The 20,300-nt window shown below is 36.8% G+C and overlaps 2 protein-coding genes across 3 annotated transcripts in view; one reads left to right on the forward strand and one right to left on the reverse strand.

Annotated features, from left to right (window-relative positions):
* adad1 (adenosine deaminase domain containing 1 (testis-specific)) overlaps nucleotides 1-20,300 on the reverse strand; it is a 48,877-nt gene continuing 28,577 nt past the window's right edge. The window contains exons 13-14 of one of the 2 annotated variants that reach the window (XM_088080778.1): nucleotides 2,638-2,668; nucleotides 1-339 (exon numbers count right to left, since the gene is read on the reverse strand). In XM_088080778.1, coding sequence (XP_087936904.1) covers nucleotides 2,654-2,668 — 15 coding nt within the window. In that variant the 3' untranslated portion in view covers nucleotides 1-339; nucleotides 2,638-2,653. Of the gene's footprint in view, nucleotides 340-888; nucleotides 2,528-2,637; nucleotides 2,669-20,300 lie in introns of those variants that run through there. The other variant, XM_088080777.1, reaches the window with a different exon arrangement.
* On the forward strand, nucleotides 8,258-13,913 carry LOC148188835 (uncharacterized). Its single transcript, XM_088080774.1, has 6 exons — nucleotides 8,258-8,469; nucleotides 8,555-8,596; nucleotides 10,761-10,865; nucleotides 10,967-10,999; nucleotides 11,121-11,201; nucleotides 11,865-13,913. Exons 1-6 carry the CDS (start codon nucleotides 8,329-8,331, stop codon nucleotides 11,889-11,891), a joined length of 429 nt encoding a protein of 142 aa, XP_087936900.1. The 5' UTR covers nucleotides 8,258-8,328; the 3' UTR covers nucleotides 11,892-13,913.

Below are 20,300 nucleotides of genomic sequence, written 5' to 3' on the forward strand. Positions count from 1 at the left end.
TGTGGACTTGGTTTAATAATATTTCAGTGAAGGTTCTCAGTCATCAAGGTCACGGTAATTCTAGGTGCTATATCAAAGACAGCAGGACTTGTTGAGTGTCTTGAGGACATTTAGCCTCTCATCCGAGCTGGAGACAGCCTACTGGGCTTCTCACTGGTGTTAACAGACATCACGTCACTCCAATCCTGGTTTCTCCACCGGCTCCCTCTGCGTTTTAGAATTGATTTTAAGATTTTACTGATGACTTTTAAAGCTTGTCTGGGTCTGGTCCATTGATACATTACAGAAATGTTGATCCCTCATGAGCCGGTTCACAGCCTTAGATCCTCAGGTGGGGCCCTGTGGATGTTTGAAAGTCAAGGCTTGAATCTTAGGGTGCTTTTGCCATCAGGGCTCCGGCTTTGGAACGACCTCCATGAGGAAAAAGGGCTGGCAGAATCAGAAACTTCTTGTAAATCACTTCTTCTAATCCATTTTTGTAGACTTTTATGTGACGTCGTCTTTTATCTTTTAATTTATCTTTAATCTTTTTATTCTGTCTAGATCCTGCTTATTACCAGTATTATTATTATTATTATTATTATTATTATTATTATTATTATTATTATTATTATTATTAATGTTTCTGCCTCCAATCTCCTGTTTAATTCTGCCTTAACTTATCTGGCCTTTGTTCTGCAATATTGACTAACTTCTATTGTTTTAGTGCCTCTGCTTTCCTTTGTTTGCCAAAGCACTTAAAAAGTAAAATGTGTTTTTAAAGATGCTATATGAATAAAAGTTATTTTATTATTATTATTTACCAAACTTGAATTAATCAACAGAATAACATCAATGACAGTTGGAAAGAAGCTCCAGCAGGATATTAATGTGTCTGTCTGGTGCAGTCCGGTAGAGTTTAATCGCACAGTGATATCAGCCTGTTTCCAACTGTTGCTCAGAGCAACATGAGTTTCATATTTTAAAAATGCTGATGTTTTGATCCCAACAAGCATGCAGGTCCAAGTTCTTGAGAACCGAAGAAGCAGCTCGGATGAAAGATATAATAATACATTCATATATAAAAACGCTAAAAAAAAATAATAATCTGCAAAGTAAAATCAGGCAGCTCTGTGTTTTTTGGTTTTCTGATTCAGCTGCCACAAGATGAATCATGTTGATCTGCCCTTTAATTCAGTTCAGTTGAGCAGGAGAGACATTAGATGACTGTGTCTCAGTGCTCTTCTCAGTAAATTAGTGTGGTTTAACAAGACTGAGATCAGTCAGCAGCTGCAGATGACAGGTTGTTTTCCCCAATATAATTCTTAATTATCAATAATATCTTATTAATCTATCTATATTAATTATTTGGTGTTTAGAATAAAAAAACTCTATCTTGAGATTTCTTGATGAACCAAATAAAAGAAAAAAGTCTTTAAACATGAAATAAAAAACCTCAAAATTGAGTCCTTTTTAAAAAAGGCCTGATTTTGACATCTGATTACAAGCAGCATTTAATTCTATCAATCCTCATTATCGCTTCCTTTTGTCTGTTTTTAAGTTGTTTTTGCTTTTAAAGCAAGAACAACATTTTTTTTTTTTAAATGAACATGAATTTTCACGTGACACTCTCTCCTACCACCAAAACCTAATCTCAAATGTCACGGGTTTAAGATAATTTAGCCGAGCACAAGTTCAAGGTGCTTTTTGCATGTAATCAGACCAAATGAATCAGTGAATTTTTTTTTAAAAAAACCTCTAATTTGTTTAGATAAATCGTGGGTGTGATCGCACTTTCAGATAAGAAATATAACATTATTTTTCTGAGTGGTTTTATCAGATAACTTAACTGATAAGTCTCTGAATTCTAAAGGCCATCAATCCAGAACCTTTTGTTGTGTTCGCATGACGGATAAAAGTGTGTAAAATGGACAAATTTTATTGTAAATACTGCAAGAAAAAATCAAATTGCACACTGAAAGGGATGCTCATTGAAATCAAAATATCAGCACTTTTGAGATATGGAACTTGTCTTTGTGATACGGAGCAACTAATTTGACTGTATTGCACCAGAAAAAAAGCACATTTCCATCCTGCATTCTGTAAATTCAAATAAATTTGGTCAATAATTTGCCCATTAACAACATCAACTAGAGCTGAATCCCACATTTTGATTGAGACTGTGAAAAATGAATCAATCATTATAAACAAGCTGTGTCATTCCTGCTGCGGTGTCGGCGAAGAGGACCATGAGAGGCGATCCCCCACCCACGTCCTCTTTGTACTCTTCCTGTACATTTACGGTAATATCAGGCACGCACACCTTTCCCAATCAGAGAAAATCACCTTCATTTGTCCTTGTTTCGGCACTTTAAACGTCTTTTAAAGTAAAAGGATTTTACATTTATGTTTAATTGTTTTCAAACAAACAATATTCTGCAGTATGACAGCATGTGTACGAGTTGCATGCAAACTTTCAACCTCGCACCCACTCGCCCCGGAAATGCAAACTGTTCTCGAAGGGAAGACCGCAGCGTCGGAAGTCATACTACAGCAAGTGGGAGTAGGAAGTAAACTGCATTACTGAGATGGGCTAAATAAACATGTAACAGTTTGAAATACAAATGTTTAGATTACTACAAAATGATTCGTTTTTACCTCGTGTTGTCAGCTTTCACTGAAGTCTCATCTGCAAAGAAAAGAAAGATGAGTAATATTTCTGTTAAGTCACCCACACACACACACATGCGTACACACACACACACACCATAGTTGGGCAAATTAAAGAGCAACAATGCACTTATCATGTCTTAATTCTTCTCTTAATTTTATTTGGCTGAATAGGTGCGAATGCATGGTAAACATACCTCAAATAAAACAAGGTAAACAAAGCCAAAATGACATCATCACAGTATGACCAAGAGACAACATCGAGTCAAAACAAAAACAAAAACAAAATCTGCACTGACAGCAGAGGCTACGTAATAGTGAGATACAGTGCAGTACAGAAACACATTAAATGATAAATGGACTGAACCTGAATGTCTGATCCTTCCCAGGTGTTCAAAATGAAAGATAGATATAAGAAACTAAAGTGTTTCAGTATTAGATAACTCATGTCAACACTGACCTTTTCTTTAAATGCTAATAGCAAGTCTATGATATTTGTCCTCAACATGATGGAGACCTGTTCCTAATTGTAACAACAGAAAAGTCGATAAAACCCGGAGCTTGTTCTTTGTTTTTCAGTTTTTAGTGGCAGTAATGGAAGCCCATTCCTTCAGATTGTCTTTATTTAATTGAATGTGATTTGTAAATTTAAACTGTAATATGTTGTAGTAAAAACAAAAGCTTGATTATCCTGGTTGCAGTTTGAGCGTCATTGTTCTAGAGCAGTGCTGCCCAAAATGAGGTCCGCAAGATGTCTCTAGCAAAATTTGTTTTTCAAAATTATTTCAAAATGATCATTTAAATCTCTATTATGCTGTATCAGCTTCATTGAGATAAAAAACGGTCTGTAAATATGTAGAATTCCTATTTTTAATTTAATTTTTTCATAATCTGAGCATGGTGGGCAGAGCGACACTTGTAGCAGGAAGTCAGTTTGAGTGAGATGAGAAAAGAGCGGAGAGGCACAGACAATGGCACACAGACAAAAGGCTTTTCTATTAAGTGAATTTTGGGTCCTTGTACCATTTTGCATCGTCTTCATACAATACAATACTGTATAAGAGATGTTTGAGCCTATGGCCGACCATAAAGTTTAGGTTTTGGCCACCCCTGTTTTAGATACAGTACATCCTTCTTTAAAGCTACGGCTTTAAACACAAAGTTTATTTAAAAGTGGTCATAACTAGGCAGCAATTGCTCCCGGTTGCTCAGCAGCCCTGGGTATGTGCAATCAATGTCATATGTATTAAAAAGTGGAAAACTAGAATGTATTGTGAGTGTTATGCAGGCTACACCACAGTAAACTGTTTTAGTTTTTGTTAAGTGTTGTGTAAGTAAATGCCAGAGAAAAATCAGTAAAAAGTCATCATATATTTTATCAAGTATAGTATCATAGATCATAAAAAGACCTTGTATGTGCGCGTCACGGTGCAGCCTTCGATCAAATGCTCCATACACACTTAGCCATTATAAGTTTAATAACTCCTAGTCCAAGATTTTTGTTTCAAATACTCTAAAGTGGTCAATTTAGCTGGTGAGTTTCAAAAATGTGTCCTCCCTCCCAGACTTCCCTGAGGGTCAGATGCAGGTCAGGTTGCAGAAGGTGCAGATTTCAAAAGTTGGCTTGTTCACAGTGTTGCAATCTTTCACAAAAACATTTCTTCACTCTCCCTGAGTGAGCCCTGTCTGCGGCCTCACTTCAAGTCACACTTTTTGCACTGCGTTTAACACTCTGGCTGACCACAAAGAGCAACTCTCAATGTGCGACATGTCTTCGCTCTTGACCGAGAGCTTTAGTCATCAGCCAGAAACATGCCTCTGCACAGCAACGCTTCACCAAATTTAGTGGAAAAAAACACTTTCAGATGCATATGAGGCATGTGTGACGATCACATTTCTCCACTGTGAAAAGATTTGCTTTTTTTTAGCATGTGGAGAGATAACTGAAATACCTGAGAAGAAAAAGACCTTGGTCGTGACTGCATAAGACAAAAAGAAAAAGTGAAAAATCACTGAGCACTGCTGGTTCTTCTCTTTTTGGGTCTTTTTAGTTTAGTTCTTAAGAAATTCCCAATTCCCAATATTAAGTTCTTCAGCTGAAATGTTTGACCTATTTTCCAATTACAGAAGCAATTCCTACTAATGACATACTAACTGCAGTGAGCAATCCTACCTTATCTAAAGAAATCCTAACTATAACTGTGCATCCAACTCCCCTCTTAACCACCCTATGCAGATTTTCCCGCTTTTCATACAACATCAGCTGCTATTAGCGTCAGCTATTGCCGCAGATGGTTTCAACTGGAGTTAGATGACAACCTTCAGTGTCTCATAAAGACACCGAAGGCCGCCCTCAGTGTCTTTATTACATACTAAGAGGATTCAGATTCAGACAACTTTATTAGTCCCGCCAAGGCGGCAAATTGTTTGAACAGTTCGCTTTGCACACATACTGTAGCATGTAGGTGCATAAATAGATGAGTAGTAAATAAATATAGAATTAAAAGTATGTCAAGAAGCTCAGTGGAATAAAGGAATCTATATAGAAACGTTTGTTTTTTCATCAATAAAATACATAAATACAACAGACTAAATTAAAAGTGAATTTGAAAGACAAATCGCAGAGGGAATAAAAGATTTTGAATGGCGGTCCATCTTACAAACAGGTCAAAAGTAACAATTCCCTGACGGCAACTCAGAAAATTTGCCTGCAAGAACATATCCAGAAACATATCCACAAATCCAGAGAAAGCTGAACAGACATTTATAACCAAAAAAATTTGATCTTACATGTTCAAAAAGGAGAAGGAGGAAGTATACATTTATTATTTTCTACCCTTCCTCAGCCACTTATAAATTAAATTATTAACTTCATCTCTGACATGTAAAATATACGTCACTTTTTTGGAGGATTTATTGATTGGTAAAGTCCCTACGGGTCACTCCTGTGATCTCAGAGCGGGCTAGACAAAAGCAGCGGTATCTGACATCGTGGAATCCTAATTTAGGATTTTTAACTTGGGGAATCTATAATTTAGGATGGTTCTAAATTTCCATAAAATAAGATTCTTTCTAAATGCAGTTTGGAAACATGCTTCTGAAACACCGAAAATTCTTAATGTCATCCCAAACTGAGATTTAAAAAAAGGACTTTACACTTCGAAAGTTTCTTTACTGAGTGATTACTGAGGGCAATCAGGTACGTTTTTCACAACTTGGCAACCCAAAATGTTCAGTTGTTAATGGCTTATAACTCTTCTATAAAGCAGCAGTGAGTTATAGTTTACTCATTAAAAAAGACTTTTAGAACAATTCACCTTTTCTAAAATACAGTAATACTGCAGTATTTCAATTTGACGAAGTTTTCATTTTGAGAAGGCTGCTTAGTCAGGCTTTAGGGACACACACAACCCTTTTTTGGGGTTATGAGGGGTTCCCTGATGGCAGCCAGAGGAGGAAAATTCTTCAGAATTTTAAATCTACCTGAGGACACATTTTCCCTTCTGTATGTGCATCACAGAAGGGACTCCTGATAAGACGGGCGTCTGAGGGTGATGCACCTCTCAGGCCAGTCGAAGCCCCCACCCACCTTTTCCCTTACGCTGACAGAGAGAGAACAGACGAGAGGGGTTTTCTCTCTCAGTCTCACTCTCACTTCCTTCCTTCTGTCAAAAAGATAGTGAAGATTGAGTGTAGCGAGAACGTGTGCACGAACACTGTCGGGGCAGACGGGCTGCACAGTGTATGAGCCACTTCTGAACATGGACACACTGACTAACATATGATGCCTCCTGAATTTCCAAAATGTGTAATGCATACAGGAGGAGATGACCTTCACTTGGGAAATATTCTGTCAGATTTTCATACAAACGTTGACAGTTTCTTTAACATGAAAACACCTCTCTATGATCTTGTGGGCACATGTATGGAAATATGTGAAACTTTAACACATGTTGACTTTATTTTTCTACTATGAATTGTTCAGTTTCCCCTAGTTTGTAAAATTCACCCCACGCACATCTGCAATGCACTGCCAGCTGACACTTTTGACCACACTCTAACTAGCTGCTCGCTATCCACGTTAGCGGTTGTGTCGGTAAAACTGGAGATGTCACTGTCAGCAGAATTCAATACGTCTCCAGGACCATTATTAAAAATTCATCCAACTAGTAAAATGGGCAAGTTTTAAAGTGTAAGTGTGCTGTTACCAAAGCAACCACCATGTCCTGTATTGATGACGTAGTCAAAAGAGAGGTGGTCAAATGTGTCCCACACCGTGCAGCAAGTGTTTTGGTGGTAGTTTACATCATTTAGCCCTGAGAGGTCCCAGTGGGATAGTGCAGCTTTTTTGGGGTGGGGTGTTTTTGGAAGCTTTAATTGGTGATTTCTCATCGTAAAAAAGTGCCACTATTTTCGGTAACATGGCTGTAATGACAGTGCAGAAATGCCAAAATGTAGACAACCCACCCTGAGGGTGAATAATTAAAAAGTAACATTTGACATTTAAACATGTTCTACTCTCTAAACTCAAAATACAAGTATAAACCTGAAAATGGGCATGGCACCAGGGATGACGTTTTTTGGTGCAAAAGTTAGCCCTGTTCTGATTCAAAAAGCCAATGGGATTTTTCCATTGGATTTTGATACTTAGTTTTGTTAAGTTTACTTAGTTTACTTCGTTTTTTTGAAGCCTATATGCAATGTAAAAGCTAACATTAGACTATAAACAAACTATACTACAACTGAGCTGGGTATTTAAGGGGAAAATGTGAAAGTCTCCTGAGCATGTGAGCAGGCTTCTGACCAAAAACATATTTAAAAAGTCCACTGACTTTGAGACAAGGGAAACAGGAGTACAAAACTCTTCACTCATATCTGAGTTTTAGGACTCATTCCCGGGGAACTCTAAAGGTCCTCTTTTTAACAGCACTGTCCTTCATGTGACCTCCGTCCAAAGCATGTCCTAAACAGACTTGCATGAGACTTGACAAAACATTTTTCCTTTTCTTTGCAAAATGACAGAACGACCCTCTATGGTTGATGAGTAACTGTAAGATAAAAAATAAATAAATAAATTTTAAAAAAAAGGAAAGTCAGCCTGAAAGTCCATTCAAAATGACATTAGGTAATACTCCTAAATATGGCTAAAGTTTCTCCGCTCTCATGAGGTCATGGACTCTCTCCACAAAGAAAACATCTCCTCACTTCTCCTTTTGGTTCAACATGCATACTTAAAAGGATTTCCTGTTGTTGCAGCATGCTCTTTGTGTTGTGTAGGTGGTCATTATGCAGTGTATACATTCAGGTTGTCAGTACCACACCTACGAACTACCTATGACACGGTACAACTGCGGCTCCACTGATTCAAAATGAAAATGGGAAGTGCCGTCGTCCTGTAGTTTCCTGTCGGGTGCTCTCAAACAACTTTACGTTCACACACGCATCAATAGGCCCCACGCAGGCGTGGCTTGACGACATTCTGGTATCGCGTAGTGGCGACTGCCAGTGGAAAAGAAAATTTCATTACTCACACAACAGTTTCTGCAGCTTTCCAGATCTCTAAAAGTGGTTTTCCTGTGTCCTCAGGGATAAGTATAAAAAGGTAAGCAACACAACTGTCTGCATTTCCAGTAAATCTTTTGAAAAGCCTCTTTTGGTGACCTGGTGCTCACTGAGAATATGAAGTTGGTTGTTTTTTGCCTTTTTGCAGTCTGCTGCACCTCTTTGGCCAACACATCGACAAACGAACGAACGACGGACCAATTAAACAAATTAAAAGAAGTCCTGATAGAGTTGGAGGTTGTGAAAAAAACGCTGCAGGTAGGTTCATCTACTTTTTCACAACTTTTCCCATGTGTGCTCACACTCATTATTAAATACAACGTTCATGGTTTGTGTCTTGCAGCACGATGCACAGATGCTGCCGATTCCACCACAGAATACTGAGGTAAGCCAAACTAACATTTATTCAAGATAATGTTTACACTATGGTCACTGCAGCATTTAATAGTTGTGGTTGCTTACTCATAGTTGTTATTCTCCCACTTACTGTAGTTACTAATTGTCATGTGCCGACTACTGTAGGAGGACATCAAATGATGTGTGAAATCTGTGTCGTGCAATGAGCGTATATAATCAGCTGTAAAACAATTTTTTAAAATCATTTTTTGAAATGTATTTTAATTTTTGTTTTGTTTTTACATTTCACATCTTCTGCTAGTTAGTTTTGAATATATGGAAGTTTAAATTAAATTAAATTAATGTGAAGTCTTTATTTGTAGGGAACACTGAAATGTGAGCATTATTTTTAAATGTTATTTTTTATTTGATAGAGAAAACAAAATTACTAAAAAAGAATTAAGCTTTGGAAATTGTTTATAACTGCAAATGTAATGTTCCCCTGATTAATATATTTAACTTAAACTGAGTTTCAGAAAGCAAACTAACGTTCTAAAAGTGTTGCATGAACTAGCCACCATGCATTTAGTTTCTGTAAATAATGAGTGGTACTAATGGAAGAACTCCCAATCCATCAAATTTATTGCAAAATGTTTTTCTCAATTATCCCGTAATTTGAACATATGTACTTGACTGAATAAATGCCTATTAAGATCAAGTGCATTACTTGTAAATTCAGATCAGCCCTCTTTCTTGTCAGGCTGTTGAGTGAGTCAGGTCGAGAGCTTGCTCAGTGTATTTTCTCACAGCTTCCGTTGCGCTCTGAAGTGAAATGTGATGAGTAATCAGGCAGTGAGCAGACAAAACCATGACACTTCCTCACCGACTCAAAACGATCACTGGTGTGCTAGAAAACTATTGACTCAATCTTTTATTTAAAAAGCGGCACATTTTGGCTCATCTTAAACCACAATGATAAGGGTGCCTGAGTAGGTGTGAAGCCACACTTTTGCTTAACAAAGCTTGCTATTGAGAAAGAAATGGATACACTACAGAGCAAAAAAATGTGAATTTGTGACTTAAAAAAATTAAAATTCCAATTGATAGAAATTTTCCAAATTAATAAGTACAGTGGTATTAACCATTTAACTCTTTTGAGAAAAAAGGTGAGCAACTTGGCAAAAAATGTCGCACAAATTGCAAAAAAAAAGTACAAGGGTAACAAGAAAATGACCTACCTCAAAATTAGCTAGAGGGAGTATTACTTTTTTATTTATTTTTTTTTTAAAAAGGGGGGAAACTACACCTATAATTCTCATGAATATTTTTTTTAAATTCTCCATTTTGTTTGATTATTTTCAGGCAATTTTCTTGTAATTTTGTCTTACTAAATTCCTGCTAATTTTGAGATGATTTCTTGTTAAGTTGCTTATCACCTTACTTGCATACTTTTGAAAGAAATTAAGCCAAACTTTAGGTTTCAAAGGGTTAAGTCAGCTGTTCTTTATTTCTCACACTATTATCTGTTATTTGACCTAAGCTGTTTGGGTTCATGCTCGCCACACACTGCAACACCTGAACAGAAACAAAGTGTTTCATTTGGAAAAAAACACGTCATACCATTGACACTTTTATCAAGATTTTCTGGATGGAAATAAAACTGACAAAAACACATCCAAAAGCACTGTTGGGAACAGAAACCTTTATTTAAAATAGTGGAAAGTTTATTTGGTTTAGTTTCAGTTGAGAGCGTTATGAATGTCTCTGATTGGAAAGTAAACTGCATTGAAGAAGTCATGACATGAAACCAGCAATAACAGCTTTCTTGGAAATGTTTTTACGGCAGGACTTTTTCCCCAAAATTGACAAATGTGGAGTTTTATAACAGTAAAAGTAATCATCTAAAAATGAACAAATGTAGTAAACTGTTGGAGAACTAGATCTACGCTTAACAAACTAAATTTTTTAAAGCTCTACCTTCTTTTTTTTTAAGGTCAACCTGTCATATGTTTCTGTGACATTTTTCAATTTAACAAACATAAAGATTTTGCTAAATTGTATAATATTTAGTATGGATTATCCCTAATCACTTCAGTTTCATTTAAAGGAAAGCAACTGATTTGTTTTTCAAGGCCAAATTGGAAAAAGCACACTGATGTTGGTGTGTTCTTGATGTTTTATTCACAAACATTGTTTTTTTTATCATAAAACAGGACTGCTGCTGTGTGCAATGCTTCCGGGATAATATGCAGAAGCACTTCAACATTAGAGAAAGACGCCGACACAAACTTTACAGGAGCCTCAATCATACCCTCACTGTAAGTAAATGAGAAAGATTAGGAAGGATTTAATCAACAAAATACCTCCAAGCATCACAGCACCTTTTTAAACACTAACATATTTCTTTGATTCATCTCAGGTGGAAGCTCTGGGCTACTCAGGAAATGCTCAGGTAAGAGAAAATATTTCAGTATTTTCTTGGCCTCATATATATTTCAGTTGTATAAAAACTAAGTGAGGCATCGCTTTCAATGGTCTTTAGTAACTTCATTGCTCCTGCTGTTTACCTTTAGTGCACCTGCCAAGACTGCAGCTTACATCCGAAGGAAAATGTCACGGCATTTTTTGGCAGACTGGAGTCTGTTATTCAAAAGGTGAGAGAATTTTTCAGTTTTTTTCTTTTATATGTCATAGCTCACAAAAACATATGTAAAACACGAAACCTCTTTTTTTGTCGTGGCTTCAGGAAAAGGGGGCTGGAAGTCTGTAGCACTACATGACATTAGATTAGAATTGATTTTAAGATTGAATGATCACTTTTAAAGCTTATCTGGGTCTGGCCCCAAGCTTCAACATAAATGTTGACCCCATATGAGCCAGTTTGCAACCTAAGATCCTCGGTTGGGGCCCTTCAGGCCGTTCCAAAGTCGAGCCTTAGATCTGAAGGTGACCATGCTTTTGCCATCGCGGCCCCTCGGCTTTGGAACGACCTTTCCGAGCAGATAAGGCTGACCGAATCAGTGACTTTCTATAGACTTGCTTTTATGTGACATCATCTATTTTAATTCACCTATTTTTTCTAGTTTGTTTTTTTAAACCTGTCTTTTAATTTCTTTTTATTGTTATTTTATTCTGTCTTGAGAATGTTAAATTCTATTATTAGTACTATTATCTCCATGTTTACTGATTTTTTTCCTTGAATGGTATTAACTCTTATTAGTATGGGTTGTTATTGTTATTTTTATTTTTTTTAGTATTATCATTATTATTAAATGAAATAATGACGGAAAATTCATTATCATTATTTCCCTCTTTAGGGCATAACCAGACTGATGATGAACTGAGAGACGTGAAGATCTTCTTGTAACCAAGGATTGAATGTACAGAAGACACTACAGTGAAAACATGTTAAACATGCCTTCTTAATATTTAACTTATTTAATATTTATTTAGATAGTGGTGGTGAAATCACTCAAGCTAGTCAAACTATTATCTGGGGAAAGCTGCTTTGCCGCCACCCAGTGGCTTCTCCTCTTTTTCACAGAAAGTGAAAGTTAATTTATTTGTTGTAGTTCTCAAAGAATATAAAGTTAAAAATGACATTTCTACTATGTATGACCTTAGTACAGATTTTTTTTATTGCATTATTTGAAAATAAACAGAGTACAACTCAGAGGCGATGGCTTGCTTGTGTTATTTGTGAGACAACACTACTAAAAGTTTTGAAAGGCTGCAGGAAAAGGTAAATGTTTTAAAGTTATTTGTAAGGATACAAATTTTAGTGTTAAATTAAATGATAAGACACTGTGTCATCTACATTTTTTCAGCAGTAGGTGGATTTTACTTTTGTGTCTACATTGGTGTATTTTGCAGATTAAAATCACTTATGGGCTTTGTCAAAAAAAGTACTAGACCAAAGCAATACTCTAAGTATAAAAAGTTATTTTTTCACAGAGGACCTTATGCTTATTTGTACAAGATAATGTTTACATGCTTTAATGTTCAAAAAACAATTTAGTTTCCTCATATTGCCAGTGCTGGAACACCTGTATTAAGCCTCTGTCTGAGACACAGCGTTTTAGCGCCTGTCTCTTTAAGCCCTCTAGTAGGGACACACAATATCAGCCCATCAAAGATATCAGCAGATACTGGCTTTAATATGAAATATCTGAAGTGGCCAAAATGTCGATTTCTGCTGATTCTTTTTATATTATATAAAATATATCTATTTATAGATAATATTTATATTTATATAAATATATTATATAAATCAGTTTATATTTTTTTGGAAAAAGTGAACATGTACATTGTTTATTTTGCATAATGAATGAATATTACATACATTGAAAATCACTGTATTTTGTCTCCATCTGCTGGTGGGCCATCACAAGAGTATGCGTGATATGATGTGAATTCCACAACAAAAGAGTACTTGATCACTAAATCAGGTTAGGAAAAAAAGAGGATAAATCGATATTGGTGTCAGTGAACGGCCAAATTGGCATATCAGATATCGGCAAAAAATCCAATATCATCAATCCGCTGTTTGACCATGGGAACCCTGATTCATTGTTGGGCTTTTTACAATTTTGAAGTGTCACGATACAGAAACAACGTATTTTTCGCTATGTGTCGACACGTGATCGCATAGTATTACTATCACCGCCATGATGATAGAAGTTTTTAGGCCGTATTGACTTGGTCCTGCGCTCAGCGTCTGTCCACAGAAGCAGCCGTCTGTCAGCAGCAGCTCAAGTGGAGCTGGGAGGGCCACAGCCGGCCAAACCTTCACCAGGCTGACTGACAGCACGTTTACTGAACCAAAAATATTTTTCATGTCGGCTTCACCAAAATAAATCAACAGTGTTTGTATTTATCAACTAATTGATTTATTTCCCAGCAAACCATTGCGAGTAAGGGGAATCTGCCACTCAAAGACAGGCTGGGAGCTGATCAATAAATGCAATTATGATGATGATGATGATGATGATTATAATTACTATTATTATTATTTTTTCACTTTGTATTTTTATTGCGTCACATCATTTCATGTTTTTGATGACATTTTCTGTAAATGAAAAATGATGTGAATAGGTGTTTCACCCTGTGATACAGCAGAATAGCAAACAATCTACACTTAATGATTAACAAAGATAAATAATGACAGTAGTTACATTACAGGTTTATATCTTAAAAGTGTTATCGGAATTTTCTATGATCCCATTTTATATTCAAAATTCTACCTGCTATATTTCATGGTTCAATACATTTTTCCTCTATAGAAATTTCAACCTCCCTATGGAGCAACAGACAGCTAAGAAAAAATATATAGAAAAAACAATACATAAATAAATAAATAAAAAACACAAAATACAATAAATGGAGTAGCATGCTATTTCTTATGTACATATATATATATATATATATATATATATATATACACTACCGTTCAAAAGTTTGGGGTCACTTAGAAATTTCCTTATTTTTTAAGAAAAGCACTGTTTTTTTCAATGAAGATAACTTTAAACTAATCAGAAATACACTCTATACATTGCTAATGTGGTAAATGACTATTCTAGCTGCAAATGTCTGGTTTTTGGTGCAATATCTACATGGGTGTATAGAGGCCCATTTCCAGCAACTATCACTCCAGAGTTCTAATGGTACAATGTGTTTGCTCATTGTGTCAGAAGGCTAATGGATGATTAGAAAACCCTTCTGCAATCATCTTAGCACAGCTGAAAACAGTTTAGCTGGTTAGAGAAGCTATAAAACTGACCTTCCTTTGAGCAGGTTGAGTATCTAGAGCATCACATTTGTGGGGTCGATTAAACGCTCAAAATGGCCAGAAAAAGAGAACTTTCATGTGAAACTCGACAGTCTATTCTTGTTCTTTGAAATGAAGGCTATTCCATGCGAGAAATTGCCAAGAAACTGAAGATTTCCTACAACGGTGTGTACTACTCCCTTCAGAGAACAGCACAAACAGGCTCTAACCAGAGTAGAAAGAGAAGTGGGAGGCCCCGCTGCACAACTGAGCAAGAAGATAAGTACATTAGAGTCTCTAGTTTGAGAAATAGACGCCTCACAGGTCCTCAACTGGCAGCTTCATTAAATAGTACCTGCAAAACGCCAGTGTCAACATCTACAGTGAAGAGGTGACTCCGGGATGCTGGCCTTCAGGGCAGAGTGGCAAAGAAAAAGCCATATCTGAGACTGGCCAGTAAAAGAAAAAGATTAATAGGGCAAAAGAACACAGACATTGGACAGAGGAAGATTGGAAAAAAATTTTATGGACGGACGAATTGAAGTTTGAGGTGTTTGGATCACACAGAAGAACATGTGTGAGACGCAGAACAACTGAAAAGATGCTGGAAGAGTGCCTGCCGCCATCTGTCAAGCATGGTGGGGGTAACGTGATGGTCTGGGGTTGCTTTGGTGCTGGTAAGGTGGGAGATTTGTTCAGGGTAAAAGGGATTCTGAGTAAGGAAGGCTATCACTCCATTTTGCAACGCCATGCCATACCCTGTGGACAGTGCTTGATTGGAGCCAATTTCATCCTACAACAGGACAATGACCCAAAGCACACCTCCAAATTGTGCAAGAACTATTTAGAGAAGAAGCAGGCAGCTGCTATTCTATCTGTAATGGAGAGGCCAGCGCAGTCACCAGATCTAAACCCCATTGAGCTGTTGTGGGAGCAGCTTGACCATACGGTACGCAAGAAGTGCCCATCCAGCCAATCCAACTTGTGGGAGGGGCTTCTAGAAGCGTGGGGTGAAATTTCTCCAGATTACCTCAACAAATTAACAGCTAGTATGCCAAAGGTCTGCAATTCTGTAACTGCTGCAAATGGAGGATTCTTTGACGAAAGCAAAGTTTGAAGGAAAAAATTATTATTTCAAATACAAATCATTATTTCTAACCTTGTCAATGTCTTGACTATATCTTCTATTCATTTTACAACTCATGGTGGTAAATAAAAGTGACTTTTCATGGAAAACACAAAATTGTCCGGGTGACCCCAAACTTTTGAACGGTAGTGTATATATATATAAACATGCTAAAAACACATTTAGAGCGGGATGTTCGAGTGACATTAAACAGCTGTCCTTTAAGATTACACTTCAATGAATTAAAAATCACAGCATAATGGTTACCATGGAAATGACTGAAACCTTTCACCGAAGCATAAATTGAAAGCAACACACTTTTTTTTTTAAATACTGTACTGTAGCACTGAATTCAATGGAATATAAATTGGAAAGGCATTTTTAAACCATTGCGTTGATATTATTTTACAGTTTCCACGGCATCCAAACTTTTTTGGAATCAGGGTTGTAACAAAGTCAGTAACCCTTACCAACCACCAGAGGGCCTCAGACAAGTTTTAGCCAGTGCGATGTGTATATGTGACCAACTACAAACTGGATAAAATGTTTCGATCCAGCTGTCAGACTGTTCAGAAATATGTGCTACTGTTGTATTCTAATATTCTCATTGCTGTTTTCTCATGGGGACTTATTTCTTATTCAATGGATAAAACATGAAATCAGGCTTGTATTTGCGCACTTAAAGAGGCACACCAAAACAAAATCCATTCGTCCGTATCCCCCTTCACCACCGTCTTTAATCATTAAAAGCAGGTGAGTTTGCAGCGTGTGCACATATGGTTTAACTCTGTGGTGAGAAAACTACCACAAAAAACCACGATGCGAGTATGCAACAAGGAAATCCAAATACCTCTGACAATTCTCACAATGACAGGTGCAAACATGTTTTGAAGCAGGTGTCCTCACTGCAAACACCACTACTGCGGACTTCCCAGATGACAAGGGGGATTTCAGCAACACAAACAAAGTCATCAAACTTTACCAAGATGTATTTCACACCTGTGAGAAAAGATTCTCTGTGTTGACTTAATCTATAAAAAAAATTACCCTGTGCCACTATCAAAGAGGAAAATATGTGTATAGAAAGGCAAGAATGCCTTGGGATTTCACAAATTTACAACTGGGTGAGAAAAAAACAACCATCTGACTGCTGAGGAATTATTCATTTCTTTGTTTTTATTCAAAAAGAAAAAGATATTAATAACTAAGCTTGACATTTATGGTTGAAATAATGCCCCTTAAAGATACAGTGCTTAATATTTAGGAAGATATGGGCCATGTTTGGACGAGCACATCTCTACTAAAAAAGTTTTTCCTTTTAAAAAAAAATCTGTGTTCATATAACATTGTGAAAAAGATCCTCGTGTACATGGATCCGCAAAACAGCCGAAAGCGCTGTAGTATGCATGCCAGGCCAGAAGTGGCCATTGCAACTTTGTAATGACACACCAAGGAAGAACACCACGCACCTGTGCATAAAGGTGTTCCTCTCCGAAGCGGAAACAACACACACAAGAACCGACAGCTTCATCTGGACAAACGATGACGCGTCAACAGCCCTTTAGTGGCAACCAGCGGTGAGGATTACAGTTTGCAACCAGCTGAAACGTCTCCTGGTTTGAACTGCTTCAGTGTACTTTGTTCAGGAGTTTTTTTTACCGTGATCTGAATTATCCACAGAGATCTCTTTCTCTCCAAAACAAAAACAGACCAGCTGATTTAAAGCAATAAAAACACTAAATAGAGAAGTTTCACATTACAAATCAGTGTTTTTGCAACACTGCTTGTTGCAGATGTGATTCCAACTACGGCAGCTGATGAGAAAACACAAAAGGCCCTATCTAGAGCCAATTTGTCTGTTCTGGGCTACTGTAGAAACATGGTAATGCTACTTGGTCATCTCAGTAAACAAGGACCCTTTCCCCATATAGATATTAACAGCTCTAAAGTAATGAAAACACTATTCCTATTTTTCAGTTGAATATTCACTTAACAAAACACTAAATATATTACCAGACTTTATTTTCCACAGTCACATCAAATCAGTAACTTCATCTGCCTAATATTTAAATTAAACATTGCCAGAGTCAGAGGAATAATGTCAAAGAACGACCTTGAAAGACTCACCCACACTGTTATTTCCAGTAGGTTAGATTATTGCAATGGTCTGTTTGTAGATCTTTCAAAACAAGCTGTTCGGCATTTTAAGCTTATTCAGAACGCTGCTGTGACAGTCCTGACAAAAACTAGGAAAAATGACCACATTACTCCATTTCTAAAATCCTTACAGATAATTGATTTTAAAATCTCGCTGCTTGTCTTTAAATCACTCTATGGCTCTATGGCCCAAATATATCTGACATGCTAGTGACATATGATCCTTCAAGAACCACTCAGAGCATCAGGGGTCGGCCTACTGGGTGTCCCAAGAGTCATGGCTAAACATGGAGAAGCAGCGTTTTGATTTTAAATCATTTTTAATGATCTTTTTATCTTTGCACCTCTTTTCTGCACTTTTGCTATTTATAATAGTGATGTTTTTTAATCATTCAGTAATTGATTTCATCTTTGATATCTTGTCTCTTGTAAAGTAAATCTGTATCTTTTATTATGTTTTTATATTTTATTGCTCTGTAAAGTACTCTGAATTGCCTTGTTGTATGAAATGTGATATACAAATAAAGCTGCCTTGCCTTGCCTAATACTATATTCCATTTCTGTCAATATATCCCCCTAAACTCCACACACCTCTAATCCTTTAATCATTACTAATTATTATCAAGTATGCATCATCTCGTCATATTGATAACAGTAATTTTATTATGTTGGTCTGTTCTGTAAACATGACATCTATTGCACGTCTGTCCATCCTGGAAGGGAAATCCTTCCTCAGCAGCTCTTCCTGAGGTTTCAACCTTTTTTTTCCCCGGTAAAGGGGTATTTGGGGGAGTTTCTCCGTATTCGCTGTGTGGGTCCAAGTACAGTGGGATGTTGTATGCTGAAAAGCCCTCAGAGGCAAATCGTGATTTGTGATGTCAGGCTTTATAAATTAATTAATTACTGATGTTATATATCATCAGTAATGTGGATATAATGACTAAGTGGGTAAAGGCAAATAATAGAGCAGTCTGAGCACTATAAGAATCTCAACATTTCCAGGATTTAAAAATTTAAAACTGCATAAATATGTTAATAAACAATGAGTTAACACTTTGCTTTGCTTTGATTTTGTTGAAAAAAAAGGAGCAAAACACATGTTACAATGCACAAGCAAAATTTCACACAGCAGGTTGGAATTGCCTTTCTTACAGCTGAAACCACACTGTGAAGCCAGCAAACCAAGGACCTGTTGCACACATGACTCAGTGCACAACGAACCAAACAGCTCTTTACCTAGAACACATCTTCATGAAAAGACCATCAAAACCTTAGTGTGTGTGGTTGTGCATAATCAGGGTGGAGTTCTGGGTTTTTCCACATGAGTAAACTCAACTTAAAAAATAGAGTTCTGCAAAAGCAACTCTGCCACGTGCCTCAGCCTGTCAATCAGCAGTGGTGACTGCTGGTTGCTCTTCCCTGCCTCACTGTTTAGCGCTCTTTCCGTACTTGAATCCTTTGCACACATTTCCATCAATGAATCTGTCAAAATGTATTCTTAACTTGTCCATATTTTACCCCATTTCCATGACTTTATGCAAGTTAGACATTCCCGCCACCAACAAGCTGCGTGCACCACTCATGTAATACCACTGACGTTTCAGCTGTCATGGAGCTCAGCACTAGATTTTACATTTTCAAAACTAAATGTTATTATTATTATTATTTTTTAAAGAAAAAAGGGACACACTATTTGTAACATTAAACATGTTGGGGGAAGTTTTCGAGCAATATTTCAAACAATGTATATTCAAAACTTTCCTGAAACAATTTTGTTAATTTAAAACCATTTCTAGGCCTGGAAAACAAGTTTTCTAATTTCCAAACTTCTCCAAGAATTTTATGACCACGCAAACCCCGTCATAATTTATGGGAGACAAAATTTGATTTAAACATATATTCTTAAAAGCATACTATGCAGTTATTATTGGCTTCTGTTTGCAAGCCCTTAACTCTTTTTTGTACTATTATTATTATTATTACTATAGTTTCAAGAAGCTCTCCTGTTTTTGGCTTTCAATCACAAGGATCTAAAAAAACTGGGTACGCCATCAAGTTTCATGTATGCAGACTGTAGGATGGGAATGCCTACGGAATCGCGGGCTGCGACTTATGTCTATTGAAACAAAGAGGCAAGAACAAAACGTCGTCACCGCGCGTCATGCATCTAATAGTACGAGAAAAATAAAAAGCAAACATGAATCTGGCCCTCCCTATAGTGGCATTTATGTGTCGAAAAAGTCTTAAGAAGAAGAAGAGGAGGAGAGTGTGGAGTGTGTACCTGTCATAAATAATTGTGATCAAAATAATAATGTTTATCTTTTGGCCATAGACGTCACCAACGTCATGACAACATAAAGGGTATAATGGAGCCAGTCCATTTCAAGCCTTATTGATAAGAAGATATCGTCACAACCCTACTAAATGGATGGTGACTGGAGACGACACTTGTCATTAGCACCAACAGTAAACTCACACTGACAATCACAAAGAGAATCAGGAAAGATCAGTGTTGCCAGACACTCATTTCTAATATAGTATAAGGACAATTTCTAGTGATCTCAAACTATGTACCACTGATTCCCAGTCGGTTGTTCTGGCCAAACTGCTGCAGACATTAAGTGGAAACATGTAAATTACTTTTTTTAAAAAAAAGCATAATAGATCTACAACTTTTGCACAGTGGAAAAGGCAGACCTTTGT

The sequence above is a fragment of the Plectropomus leopardus genome, chromosome 8 (assembly GCF_026936395.1).
Source record: "Plectropomus leopardus strain MGB_pleo_1.0 chromosome 8, ASM2693639v1, whole genome shotgun sequence".
NCBI lineage: Eukaryota > Metazoa > Chordata > Actinopteri > Perciformes > Serranidae > Plectropomus > Plectropomus leopardus.

What these genes read in the sequence shown, in the direction of transcription:
- LOC148188835 (XM_088080774.1), top strand. Translation starts at nt 8,329, where the DNA reads ATGAAGTTGGTTGTTTTTTGCCTTTTTGCAGTCTGCTGCACCTCTTTG. An exon ending in TTGTGAAAAAAACGCTGCAG is followed by an intron (nt 8,470 to 8,554) that starts GTAGGTTCATCT and finishes TGTGTCTTGCAG; the next exon opens with CACGATGCACAGATGCTGCC. An exon ending in TTCCACCACAGAATACTGAG is followed by an intron (nt 8,597 to 10,760) that starts GTAAGCCAAACT and finishes ATCATAAAACAG; the next exon opens with GACTGCTGCTGTGTGCAATG.